The sequence below is a fragment of the Panicum hallii genome, chromosome 8, assembly GCF_002211085.1.
Source record: "Panicum hallii strain FIL2 chromosome 8, PHallii_v3.1, whole genome shotgun sequence".
Classification (NCBI taxonomy): domain Eukaryota; kingdom Viridiplantae; phylum Streptophyta; class Magnoliopsida; order Poales; family Poaceae; genus Panicum; species Panicum hallii.
Window position 1 is genome coordinate 16,056,914 of NC_038049.1, and position 13,179 is coordinate 16,070,092.

The following is a 13,179-nucleotide window of genomic DNA, read 5'->3' on the forward strand; positions in this document are numbered from 1 at the left end:
GTAGGCCCAGAAATCGACGGGGTCTGGGCATGATCAACACTAGAACCATGGATGAATGCTTGCTCGCCAAATGGATCTGGAAGATTGTAAAAGGATAAGAGGAAACGTGGTTCAAGCTGCTGCAGGCGAAATATATGTAGCATGGCGATTTCTTCTCCTCCAATTGTAGAGGTGCCTTGCAATTTTGGCAAAGCTTACACAAGGTGAAGCACCTGTTAATGGGGGGCCATTTACTAGGTTAAGAGCGGGGCCAAGATTTCCTTTTGGGAGGATGTCTGGATGGGCGAGACCCCGCTGAAAACACAGTTTCCTAAGCTCTATCAGATGTGCAGCAATCCAGGGGGCGAGGGTAGTTGAATGCTGGGATGGTGTGGAATGGAGTTTGAGCTTCAGAAGGAGTCTCACTACCTCTAAAACAGAAAGCTTGGATGATCTTATGCTTCTACCATATCTCCCATTAAGGTAGTAGAGACAAATATGCAATATGAAACACAAGCTACTCCTACGATGTAACTAATTAGAGCCAACACAGAAGGCACAGCCCATAAGTGGTTAAAAGCTTTCAACAATACAATCCCTGTGAACGGTACAAGTATGTTCATGTACAAAATTAAAATCGATGTCCCCCTACCTTCTAACCTGACGTATTTGTGGAAAAATACTACCTCTCCATACAATCGAACAACATCCAACATAGTCCCCACCATTTTCACGCGACAACATACCTCGAGGATTGCATGCTTTACTGATGCTCAAAAATATTGTGGTTACGTCAAGATTCAAGAGTATGATATTGATAGATTCCTTCAGAATCTTGAAAGGGTTACCCCCTGTGTTGATGAACACTGCATCAACTACTTCCACAGTCTGGACCTCAGGATCAGCTACAAAGAGTGAACAGTAACAATTTCCTCTCTCACAAATTCCAGCTAAAATGCCAAACATTGCACATCTATTTGATGGAGTACATCAACATTCACATTTAGTATAGGTTGCAGTAGACAAGACTCACCGCTCTCCAAGCAGAACTGGAGCAAGCTCTCAGGACTCCCTTGGATGCTGGTCCTGAAATCTCCATCAAAATTGGTTCCCTCCGTGGCAATAGACCCCCGCCTCATCCCTGGACTCCAAGAGCAGCATCTCTGTCTCCGCCCGCACCATCTATTTTCTGAACCTCGTCCTTATCTGAAAAAGGGATGGTAAGTAGAAAAGGTAGGGTCAAAAGTAACTTGAATGGAAGAACAAAAAGCCCTCCCCTGATTGTTTTGCTTTCTTAATATGAGACAACAAAACTTAAGGCAACCATAGATACCATTATCAAATTAAGACATAAAAAAATGAATAGTCTCGAAAGAAACAATAATAAATGCTATCTAATGGCCGGTGCATCAGACAAGCTCAGATTTTTTGCTAGGAGCATTACCAATAAGAACCTATCCATAAGTCAAGCAATTTACCAGAGCAATTAAATTCAGACTTATCACAGAGCAGAGCAGGCAAAATAATGGATTTTTCGGGTGCAGAGATGAGAAAATAAACCCATCACTGATGGATAAATATTTGAAATCATGGTCAACCTGCTCAGTTAGCTCCCTAGTGGGGCAGTTTACTATGCTCTAGGCCGCCTCACTGACATCCCCAACATATTGCTTCGTTATGCCGCTAGATCAAGGCACTCATAATGACATGAAAGATATGAGAGGAGAACCAGTCAGCTCAGCAAGGCAAATCATCGAACACCCTACGTGCGAGCACAAAACATCCAGAACCTCGGGGTAGCAAGAGGCAAGAGCACGAGTGACGGGACTCACGTAGCAATTGGCCGACGGGTTGCACGACTCCGAGCTCAGAGGTGGCATGTAGCGATGGGAGCCGCCAGGGCTGCCTAAACAAATGGCACTAGGATACAGAGCAATGCGCGGCGGCGCGGCGTCACACGACGGCGGCGGGTGCCGGGTCGGCGGCCCAGATGATGTCCTTGAGCGCCGGCCGGAGCTCGTCGCTGCAGAAGGACCGGTACTCGAGGGTGTCGCCGCCGTCCTTCTTGTCGTCGACCACGAGCAGGGACGGCGCCACGCTGAAGATGTCAGCGGCCACGGCGAGGAGGCCCTTGGGGCCCCCGCGCTCCGCGCCCTCGAAACGGACGCCGCGGGCGCCGCTCTTGGTCACACGCATCCGGCCACCTCCTCGAGCAGGGAGATGACGCCGCTCGCCGACTCCTAAGTCGCGAACCGCATGCCGCCGTCCCGGCCGCGTGATTGGCGGGCGGGATTGGAGGTGGGTACGCCGACGGGTAGGGAAAATTTCGGGTGAGAAAAGAAGAGGCAAACTTTGTACCAGTTTGGAACCGTCAGGTGGGGTTCATCGAGGGGTATATGGATGTTTTTTTAAAAGATAATAAATTAGGGCTTGTTTGCCAAAACGAGCACTACGGTGACAACACACGGTACTATAGTTTAGTATAGCTCACATTTTGACCTTTGGGGAAGGAAAAAGTCCTTTCAGCCCCTCAACTATCAACACAATCTGATTTACACCTCTCAACTAAAAAATAGATATTTAACACCCCTAACTATCCAAATCATCCAATTTACCCACCTCGTTGGTTTCAAAAGGCGGTTTTGCCGATGTGGCGCCATATCAGCAGTCTTACGTAGGACCACGCCAGCGAAGGCTAAAAGGTAAATTGTACTGTGTTGATAGTCTAAGAGGTCAATTGAATTTTATCACAACATATTATAAAATATTTTTTCTGTATGTAACTAAAAATCTTAAAATCTGGTTTAGTCTCAAAATTCATTTTAGCTCACACATATATGAAACTAGTTTTATTTTTTTTTCTAAAAGCATGCTCTATCTATAGTGTCTAGTTAAAAATTATTGAGATCCTATGGCCATATTTAAATTTTTTGCTAAAAATTGGTTCTGTTATTTATTATAAATGGTCTTAACTTATTTATTATCATTTCGTATATCGTTTGAGGCTTAATTTCAGACAAGCTAAACAAGCCAACGAGCCGAGTTGAAGTTAACCCCATTAAAAATTCCTAATTTTAATTTGGAAATAAAAGTGGTTTTAATCAAAGCATTTTTAAAAGATCTAATAACTCCCGACTAGGAACCAAAATATAGAGCATGGTTTTAGAAACAAGTATGAAACTGCTTTTTCATATTTTTCTATGATGAAACTAGATTTAGAAATTTTAATTGCATATATTTTCTAAGGAAAAAATATTTTTAACTATTTTTTATAAAGTCTAGTTGATCAATTTAAACTATCAACACAGTCCAATTTACCCCTCTTGGCTAATGTGGCACGACGTAGGATTGCTGGTATGGTGCCATGTCGGCAAAATCGTCTTTTGAAACTGCGGGGGGGGGGGGGGTAAATTAGACGATTTTAATGTTTGGAAATGTCGAATATCCGTCTTTTCAGTTGAGCATCTCCTATATTGTTTGAGGCTTAATTTCAGACAAGCTAAACAAGCTGAGTTGAAGTTGACTCCCGTTAAAAACGCCTAATTTTAATTTGGAAATAAAAGTGGTTTTAATCAAAATATTTTTGAAAGATCTAATAGCTCCTGACTAGGAACCAAAAGATAGAGCATGGTTTTAGAAACAAGTATGAAAATTGCTTTTTCATATTTTTTCTATGATGAAACTAGATTTAGGAATTTTAATTGCATATTTTTCTAAGAAAAAAATATTTTTAACTATTTTTTGATAAAGTTTAGTTGACCATTTTAAACTATCAACACAATCCAATTTATCCGCCTTGGCAGATGTGGCGCTACGTAGGATTGCTGATATGGTGCCACATTGGCAAAATCATCTTTCGAAACCGTCAAGATAGGTAAATTGGACAATTTTAATATTTGGAAATGTTGAATATCCGGTTTGTCAGGGGTAAATTAGATTATGTTAATTGTTGAGGGGGTGGAGAAGTCTTTTTGGAAGCCTCAAAAAGCCTCTCATCTGAGTACAGTCCACTCTATACACGTACTCCTCACTTGCACCCGGAATTACCTGATGATTCCATAGGCGACGTACGCGTCACGATCCCTCTGGCTGTAGACTTTATCTTGGGAAAAACCCCGGTGAGAAACACCGCGTCAAACCCGGGGTTCCATCACTGGCGGGCAGGCACCAGCAGAGTTATCAACCAAGCTAACGCTCGTTCCGTGGGTTGGAGGAACTTTTTCCTTTGAGTTTTTTTAAAAAAGGGTTAAAAAATTTAAATTCGAAAAAGGGGTGCCCGTTTGGAAGAATTTGAAAAATGGGTGCCTCCCTCCCGATCAACGGACGGGAGGTGACATCCCGCCCATCCAACGGGCGGGGGGTCGAAAAAAAGCGAACAGGCTCTCGGGGAGGGGCCTCTTCGTGAAAGAACGGGGAGGGGCGGGAGGTTCCTCCGAGGGGCATCCCGCCCTCCCAACGGGCGGGACGTTCCGAGGGGCATCCCGCCCTCCCAACGGGCGGGATGTCCACCCCCCCCCCCCACTATTTAAGCCCCCACCCACCCCTAATTCTCATAATATTCAGCAAAAATCAAAAAAAAAGAAAGGAAGGAGAGGAGAGGAGAGGAAGCGGCGAAGCCCTATCAACACGTCGGTTTGGAGGTATATTCTCGTTATAGTCGTATAATTATCAATTATTTTTATGAATATTTGTTAGGGTAGTTATACGTAGAATAGTTTTCAGTATTTTCAATAGCTTTTAGAAATATTTATTTTTTAGAAATATTTGTTAGGGTAGTTCTATTTTAAATAGTTCTTAGTATCTTCAATAGTTTGTAGATATATTTCTAAGGGTAGTTATATTTTGAATAGTTTTTATAGTTTTAGTAGTTTTCAGATATATTTCTTAGGGTAGTTATATTTTGAATAGTTTTCAGTATTTTCAATAGCTTTTAGAAATATTTGTTAGGGTAGTTATATTTTGAATAGTTTTTAGTAATTTTAATAGTTTTTATATATTTCTTAAGGTAGTTGTGTTTTGAATAGTTTTTAGTATTTTCAATAGTTTTTTGGAATATTTCTTAGGGTAGTTATATTTTGAATAGTTTTTAGTAATTCAATAGTTTTTAGTATTTCAATAATTTTTAGATATATTTCTTATGAATAGTTTTTAGTAATTCAATAGTTTTTAGTATTTCAATAGTTTTTAGATATATTTCTTAGGGTAGTTATATTTTGAATAGTTTATAGTATTTTCAATAGTTTTTAGGAATATTTCTTAGGGTAGTTATATTTTGAATAGTTTTTAGTAATTCAATAGTTTTTAGATATATTTCTTACGGTTGTTATATTTTGAATAGTTTTTTGTATTTTTAATAGTTTTTAGGAATATTTGTTAGGGTAGTTATATTTTGAATAGTTTTTAGTAATTCAATTGTTTTTAGAAATATTTGTTAGGGTAGTTATATTTCGAATAGTTTTTAGTATTTTCAATTGTTTGTATGAATATGTGTTACGGTACTTATATTTTTCATGTAGATATGGCGCAGATACCGGAGCTCCTTGACACGAACACCGACGAACGGCACAGATCGTACCTGGCAGCGGTGGAGGGGCAGGAGCTTCACGAGTTGCGCCCTCGTGTAGCAAAGGAGTTGTTGCACCTGGACGACCGCTGGCTTGACAGGTGATACTTTGTATTTTCTTACGGAACTAATGTATAGCTTGTACGATAATTGTAACAACAATGCAAAATATACAGGTTACGTGAGGCTGGTTTGCTGCCACTCACACGTATGCTTCGGGCCGGCGATGGCCAAGACGGTGGCGCTAAGAAGCGGATGCAGCTGGACCGCTCTCTACTTGCGGCGTTGGCGGACAGGTGGCGTCCGGAGACGCACACGTTCCACTTGCCATGCGGGGAGATGGCCCCCACATTGCAGGACGTGTCGTACTTGCTCGGGCTTCCCATTGCGGGTGAAGCTGTTGGCCCGGTTGCCGTGCCACCTTTCTGGAGGGCGGAGCTTCAGGAGCGGTTTGCTCCAGCGAACCCTCCACTTGTTGTGAACGTACCTGATTTGCCCGGCTCGGCCAAGAGTTGGGTAATACAATTTAGGGTACGTCCAATTATTTTTTAATTAATTTAATTGAATCATATGTGACTATCTCTAAGAGCTGAACAAATATATTTCAGGCTCAGGATCTGCACCCTCTGGCTGGGCAATACGAGGTGTCGCGATGCCTGGAGGCATATCTGTTGTGGTTGTTCGGCTGGACTCTTTTCTGCAACTCTACCGGCAATTATGTTGACAAGTTGTCATGCAATACGCGCGCGATTGCGGATGCCGAGCCGGGCCAGGTACCTGGGTGGAGCTTGGGATCGGCAGTGCTTGCTGCCACGTATCGAGGCCTTTGCCAGGCCTGTTTGAAGACGGAGAGGACCGCCGTCATCACAGACTGCCCACTTCTACTGCAGCTATGGTCGTACGAGCGATTCGCCATAGCACGCCCCCTAATCAGCGAGGAGCCTTATCCGCCCAAGATGTATGGGATGTGGGACGAGGATAGCCCCACGATGGGTTCGCTTTGGACCGATCGACGGGTAAGCTCTTTAATTTACTGTTGTGCGTTTCTGTATATGCAAAGTACCGATGCAGTTCCGTAATTTTGCAGATGAGCTGGGCACATCGGCAGGTCCGAAAAGCATACCCGCAGTTCGTGTCCGAATTTGATCGGATGCGGCCATAGGATGTCATCTGGACCCCGTACACCGCTGCAGCTATCCAGACACGTGCGCCGCACGGGTTGTCTTCCCTCTGCACGTGTGACGAGGAGTGCTGGCTCACAAAGGCGAACCTAGTGTTCGATATTCTCATCGAGCCGTACTGCGTCGAGCGAGTGATGAGGCAGTTTGGGCAACGACAGCACTTCCCTCTCCTACCTCGAGCGTTCCAGGCGGTGCCGTGCAACGTACACAAGTATGTTTGTGATAACTTGTTTTGTATTAATTATGTAATCGTTATCATAAAGTAATGTTGTCTTTCAAATGTTTGCAACAGATATTCGCGCAGGGGATATCATGCCAACGAGGTCAACTGGGTCGTCAAGCTGCAAGAGTACGTAGAAGGGTGGCTTGACGCACGTGACGATGTGTAGGACGAGCCGCAGCCACACACGGAGGCGTCATACGGCGCATACCTCCGCTGGTACCTCCCTTGCACGCGTCCGTATGTCACTCTTTCACGTATTGATGACGTGGAGCATCAGCATCAGCACCAGCCGACCATCTCAGACACGTATCCCTCATACCGTGATCAGGCGCAGCGTGGCGCGGTACGTCTTTCGCAACTTGAATTATTAAATCTTTTTTTTACAAAAGATCGATAACAATATTACTCTGCTTCCCATTACGTATGCAGATCGATCTGATCAACTTCGCGGAGGTTGAAGCTTCATCTCAGATCACGTTGCTTGTACGTGGAGTACGTGTGCCGGAGGCACAGTACAAAGACAGCTTGCGTAAGATTCAAGACAACTTGACGCGAGCGCTACGTGCACTTACGTGTCGCGGCAAAGACGACGTGGGGGCCCCCAGTTCATCTCATTCGTCCGCCCACGTGTACACAGCTGGCTCGTCGACCTCTGCAGCACCGCACGCAGCGTCCAGCGGTACTGCCGCTAGTTCAAGCTGTAAGTCCTTTATAATTGCCATTTCGATCACCTTTGATTTGCACAACTAATTTCGTTTGTTTTTATAGTCAAGCACTCGACGGCAATGGGACCTCCTCCTGCAAGAATGGAGCCTCAGACGTTTGGCGCCTATGCTCCAGGAACGTCTCTCCCGTCGGGTTCGATGCCAGCTGCACCGTACTCTCAGGGCTATGCTCAGCATGCATGGTCGACGGGAGCTCCTGCATACGGTGGTCCATTCGGTGTGCCAGACTGGGACGACTGGGAGGGCGGCTCCGCCACTTGGTCGGAGTTGGTGGGCGGCGGCGCCGAGCCTGACATCATTGGTCCCTCCCAGACGTATGACGCTTCAGGTGCACAGTCCCAGAATGACCCGTTCACGCCTGCACCTCCTCCGCCTCGTCCTCACCGTGCTCCAGATGCATTTACGTACTCGGAGGACCACATACACCGACGGGCTAGGACCGGGGGGGGGGGAGGACCAAGAGAGCGCGAGGTCCGGAACAGGCGGGGTAGATACTTCTCATTCAGTGGACTTTTCATATTTAAACTGTTTTTGTATGATACTATTTTCCTTTTAATTGGTTGATGTATTGTACTATCGTAATATTTGGATTCTACGTTGCAAAACGTTATCGTTTAACCATCTTCATACGAGTTTTACATACATCAATCTTCTTCGTAAAATTAAATTAAAATTTTATATGTGTACAAAAGAGTATGGCGAATAAATATTGTATTAGAAAAAAGTCTGAATTTCAAATAGTTTGTAAATCATAAATTCCAACAAAAAATAACAAAAAAAATAAGCAGGGAACATCCCGCCCACTGGCCGGGCGGGATGCCTACCGCCCGCTGACCGGGCGGGATTCCTGCCTCAGGGACCTCTTCACGAATAAGAAACTTTCTTATTCACGAAAAGGCCCTCGAGAGGGGCCTGGAAATATTTTTGGAACATCCCGCCCGATGGATGGGCGGGATGTCTCCGGCCCCACGCCTCCCGCCCGATCAACGGGCGGGAGGCACCCATTTTTCAAATTATTCCCAACTGACACCCCTTTTTCGAATTTTAATTTTTTAAACCTTTTTTAAAAAAATTCTTTTTCCTTTTGGGGAATGTTTTGAATTTGACCTCGAGGCCCTCTTGCCCCAGACTCCAGGGCGGCCCAACAGGGCCCAACATCTACTAAGCCCACACTACCGTAACTAAGTAAAAACCTCAAGAACCCTAGTCCATCAGCAAGAGGGGAGAGATCGCCCAGGAACACCGAGGCAAAATGCAGCTCTCCTTCCTCCGGCGAGCGCTCCACCAGCGCTGGCCGCACGCCGCCTCCCCTTTCCCCTTCACCGCCGTAATCCGGCCTCGTACCTTTTCCGCCGCTTCCGCCACGCCGGCGCCGGCGCCGTCACCCAAGGACGCGCGCGATGCGCCGCCGCCGTTGATGCCGACGCGGCCTTGGGAGGAGGCGCTCGCGGCCTCGCAGCGCGCCTTCTGCCTGCCGCTCGCGGGCCGCGTCCTCGCCGCCTCGGCGACCGGGAACGCCGCCGTGTCCCCCGCCGCGGCGCACGCCTCGCTCGCGCTCGCCGCCGCCGGCGCGCGCGGCGCGACGCGGAGGCAGCTCCTGCAGGTGCTGGGCTGCGGCGGAGGGGGCAGGGGCGCCGCGGCCGACGCGGCAAACGTGGCGTCGCGCGTGGTGAAGCGGGTGCTCAGGGACCGGTCCCCGTCCGGCGGGCCGGTGCTGCGGTTCGCTGGAGGAATCTGGGCCGACGCCTCCACTAGGCTATCGCCGGCGTTCGTGGAGGCCGCCCGTGACGTGTACGGCTCCGAGGCGAGGACGGCCGACTTCATGAACGAGGTATGACATTGTGGCATTTTTGCTGGAACTATAGCATAAGAGGCTATGCTCGTCAAGTGCTCGACAATATGCTTCTTGAACGAGTTCATCTTAATTTGTGGTTGGATGCTTATTGCAGTTCTTTGGATAGTTTCTGTTATTGATGATAATTGACTGGATGGATTGGAAATACTATCGGTTGGCCCCTATGCAAGTTGGGCTCTACCTTCCTGTTTTGGGTGCCCTGTAGCTTTCTCTTCACTTCTTTGTTCTGACAGAAATGATATTGTGCATCGCATATCTTGCGAGTATAAATAGGACCACCATATGCTGCTGCCATGTACTATGCTATAGTTGTGTAGCAAAATCATTATAGGAATTGTTCAAAATCTGTTTGTGGGTAGCAAACCGCAATATTGTGATGTATGTTGTAATTTCTGTGATTTATCTTTTGAGATTATTAGTTCTGAAATTTATACATTTTCTGTTCTATTGATTTTTGAAGCCAGAAGCCGCTGCGAAGCAAATTAACTCGTGGGTCATAGAGTCCATGAAATGTACAGTTACCTCGCTCCAACCGGATGTGTCATTTGACCAGAATACAGGACTTGTTCTTGGCAGCGTACTGTATTTTGGGGGAAGATGGCTTCATCGGGCTGATATAAGGAGCACTGCAGCGCAAAAGTTCTGCTGCCTGGATGGAACTTGTGTTGATGTCCCTTTTGTGGAATATGATAGAACTCGACTTTTTGCTGTCCATGAGGGATTTAAAGTCATTAAGCTTCCTTATCAGCAAGGAAGGAATGAACGGAAGTTCTCCATGTATATCTTCCTACCTGATGCTCATGATGGCTTGTTTGAATTAACTAAGAAAATTTTTGCTGAACCATCATTCTTAGAACAACATTTGCCAACAGAGAAGCGACATGTGGATATCAGGGTGCCCAAGTTCACAGTATCTTTTCAGATCAATATGAAGGAAATTCTCAAAGAAATGGGCCTTGAATTACCCTTCCATCGTGATGCAGATTTCGCAGACATGGTCAAGGATGATGAATCCAGTGGCCCTTTGTTTTTATCTGATGTACTTCATAAAGCGATTTTGGAGGTTAATGATAAAATGATTGAAGAGGCTTCATTCTCAATGGGCATAGGCAAACCTTCACCAGCAGAGCACTTTGTTGCCGATCACCCCTTCTTCTTTGTCATTAGGGAAGAGGTGTCTGGCTCAGTAATCTTCATGGGGCATATACTGGACCCTTCATCACAATCATAACTTCTGGTTCTGGGCTTTTATCAGCAAATTAAGGTATATCTTATATTATCTCTAACTCTGCTAATCTGGTTAATTAAGACTTTTGTACTCTGGTCAGTCACATACTACCTGCTTGCTTGTCTGCTTCATATAAGATACGAACAAATAGTTACTCTGTTGGACTTTATGTTTGCTTTTCTATTTCGTGCAAAACCATATAAAAACAATGTTGCATGTGCTTTTCTGCCGAAATCTATGGTCTTGTCCAATTCATAGAAGAAACTTCTGGAAGCAATTGTGTTAGTTTATGCTTGTGGATTGACACCTATACGGTTTTCTACTCTATCTATGTATGTATTAGTAATTTTGTATTGGGTTTAATATGTTTGTATGTTTCAGTCTTGCTGATGATATTTTACATGGAGTTGTTTCAGTTTCATGTTAATATAGTAGATTGCTATTTATTAACTCTTTCCTACCAGGAACAACCTGGTAAGCTTACATAAAGGATTTGTTTTCATATAATCATGGGGAGATGAAAATCTGTGGCTTTAAAATTTTATAATACTTGTCTCAGTTTAAATATTCTAATTTGATGTCATTTACTTGGTGATTGTCAGGTTAGATTGTCTTCAATGATAGCATGCACAGCTGTGTCGCAAGCCTGGGACAGCAGTTGCCTCGTATTGATCAAAAGGAGAAGAATTTCTTTGCACGGACACATGGACTGAAAGGTATTGCCACCTCATTGCTTGAGATTATAGCTGGGGCATGAAGCACTAGGAATGGTAATGATAGTAATGCTCAAGATGAGTTGAGTAACTCTGCTGATAAAATAAGACACAATATAGTTAAACAAATAGTACAAATACTTATGGTGGGGAATGCCCTTGAAATGATGAGTGGGATGCAGATTCAGGAAAAAAAAACATGCAGTTCTTTTGTTCATTCCCCTTGCATGTGATGCGCTAGGAAATGGTTGCTTCTTCGATTTTGTTTGCATATTGCAACATTCTGCTGCCAATTTAATCAGGGCAACCATTTCTCACTTGAGGTGTTCCTTTTTCTCTCTCCCTCTGTTGTTGCTTGGCATTTCATTCTAATCATTGGTCACCCTATGTATTGATCATGTAGAACGAGGTGATGTGAACCTGTGATGAGGTCTGGGGACATTTGGGTCTAGAAGAAAAGGATGTTGCTCTAAAAACTGGCTTGCATTTTGAGGACATCTGCTAGTTTGCTCATTTCCATATTACATCGTAATATGCATTGGCAAATACAAATGCAATCCACGTTATTCATTCCTAGGACAGTGAATTTGGTCATAGAAAGCCATAGAATCAACCTATGAAAACATTGAACTCATAAGCATCTTGATATGTCTGTCAAATTATTTGAAAGAATAATAGAAGTGCACGTTTCATCTTGGTCAGCCAAAAAATTTCACCGATGTGCACGTTTGATGTTTCATTGTTCTCCACATTTTGTACAAAGGGGAGGCTTTATCCAGGTTCCCTTTTTTCGCGATCAAAAGGCTTGAACCAAAGAAACTTGACAGTACAACCAACCATACTCACACACTGCAGGAACTCCAAGTGGACCCCTCTTCATTTCCTCTTCTGTTATACTCCCTCCAGTTTTGAAATATGTCATTGTGATTAAGGTGTCCTGACGTCTTGTATCTAAAACAGGAGGGAGTAGTATTAAGTGTTGAGAGAAAAATAGGTTACCCAGGATCCACTAACGGGACAATGTACTCATAAATTAGCTTCTGTTCTTTTCCAAAAAGTTGTCTGTTTAAGAGGAAACCTCTGCTCATAAGATGAAAAAACAGCCAATAGTGTCATGTAATTAAGAACGTACGTAGTAATAGAGAGTTTCATCAAATCCATTTCAAAGTTTCTAAATCTTAAGTTTTATACAAATCTGTTAAGGATTTTTTTTGGATACTGGTGAAGCACAGCCATATTAAGCGAAATCAGAAGTGATGTGATAAATTTCATCAGTTGCGGGTTGAGAGCTCTGTTTCCTTGAACATTCATATTTGATTCCTCCTGGTGGTTGAGAGCTCTGGTGGCATTAACGCGAGGAACCTCTCCGGTGGTTGCGGACAGCATACTTCAATGGTTGGTGTGCACATTGCATAATCAGGCCCCACATCGCCGCGAAGATTCCATCAAAAGCCGCCGCGCAGCCCTGGACGCAGTCTGCATAAGGTTTATGTTACCGTTGATACCTTAAAAATTGGTGGTCACCGGTAACAATAATCGATCGATTATCGACGATTATCAGTAAAAATCGACTGATAAGGACGGTTAAATTCAAATTGTTGATAATTGATATTTATCAACTATAATCGGTGCTTTTCGACTGATAAATCGAGAAATATGTTGATAAGTATGTTACTGCAATAGTTTTATTTATACGTGATATATATTTATAT

General features: G+C 44.3%; 1 protein-coding gene and 2 long non-coding RNA genes across 8 annotated transcripts; 2 read left to right on the forward strand and 1 right to left on the reverse strand.

The window, feature by feature from the left end:
• Positions 1 to 545: 545 nt before the first annotated feature.
• On the reverse strand, positions 546 to 2,727 carry LOC112903457. Of its 2 annotated transcripts, none has more exons than XR_003230813.1 (2): positions 1,812 to 2,727; positions 546 to 1,185 (listed from the first exon to the last, which is right to left on the reverse strand). It is a non-coding gene; the product is annotated as an uncharacterized LOC112903457 (long non-coding RNA). The 2 variants fall into 2 exon arrangements; XR_003230814.1 differs by having other exon boundaries at positions 1,578 to 2,727.
• Positions 2,728 to 6,636: 3,909 nt separating this feature from the next.
• On the forward strand, positions 6,637 to 7,752 carry LOC112903452. The gene is made up of 4 exons (XR_003230809.1): positions 6,637 to 6,934; positions 7,016 to 7,289; positions 7,376 to 7,646; positions 7,715 to 7,752. It is a non-coding gene; the product is annotated as an uncharacterized LOC112903452 (long non-coding RNA).
• Positions 7,753 to 8,901: 1,149 nt separating this feature from the next.
• Positions 8,902 to 13,127, forward strand: LOC112902724 (probable non-inhibitory serpin-Z9). Of its 5 annotated transcripts, none has more exons than XR_003230643.1 (4): positions 8,902 to 9,502; positions 9,987 to 10,790; positions 11,357 to 11,470; positions 12,700 to 13,127. XR_003230643.1 is itself a non-coding variant. In XM_025971888.1 (3 exons), the coding sequence occupies exons 1-2, from the start codon at positions 8,924 to 8,926 to the stop codon at positions 10,755 to 10,757; spliced, it is 1,350 nt and encodes a 449-aa protein (XP_025827673.1). In that variant the 5' UTR covers positions 8,902 to 8,923; the 3' UTR covers positions 10,758 to 10,790; positions 11,357 to 11,738. The 5 variants fall into 5 exon arrangements, 1 of the variants encoding a protein (XP_025827673.1); XR_003230642.1 differs by lacking the exon at positions 12,700 to 13,127 and adding an exon at positions 12,323 to 12,665; XR_003230644.1 differs by lacking the exon at positions 12,700 to 13,127 and adding an exon at positions 12,231 to 12,249.
• Positions 13,128 to 13,179: the final 52 nt, after the last annotated feature.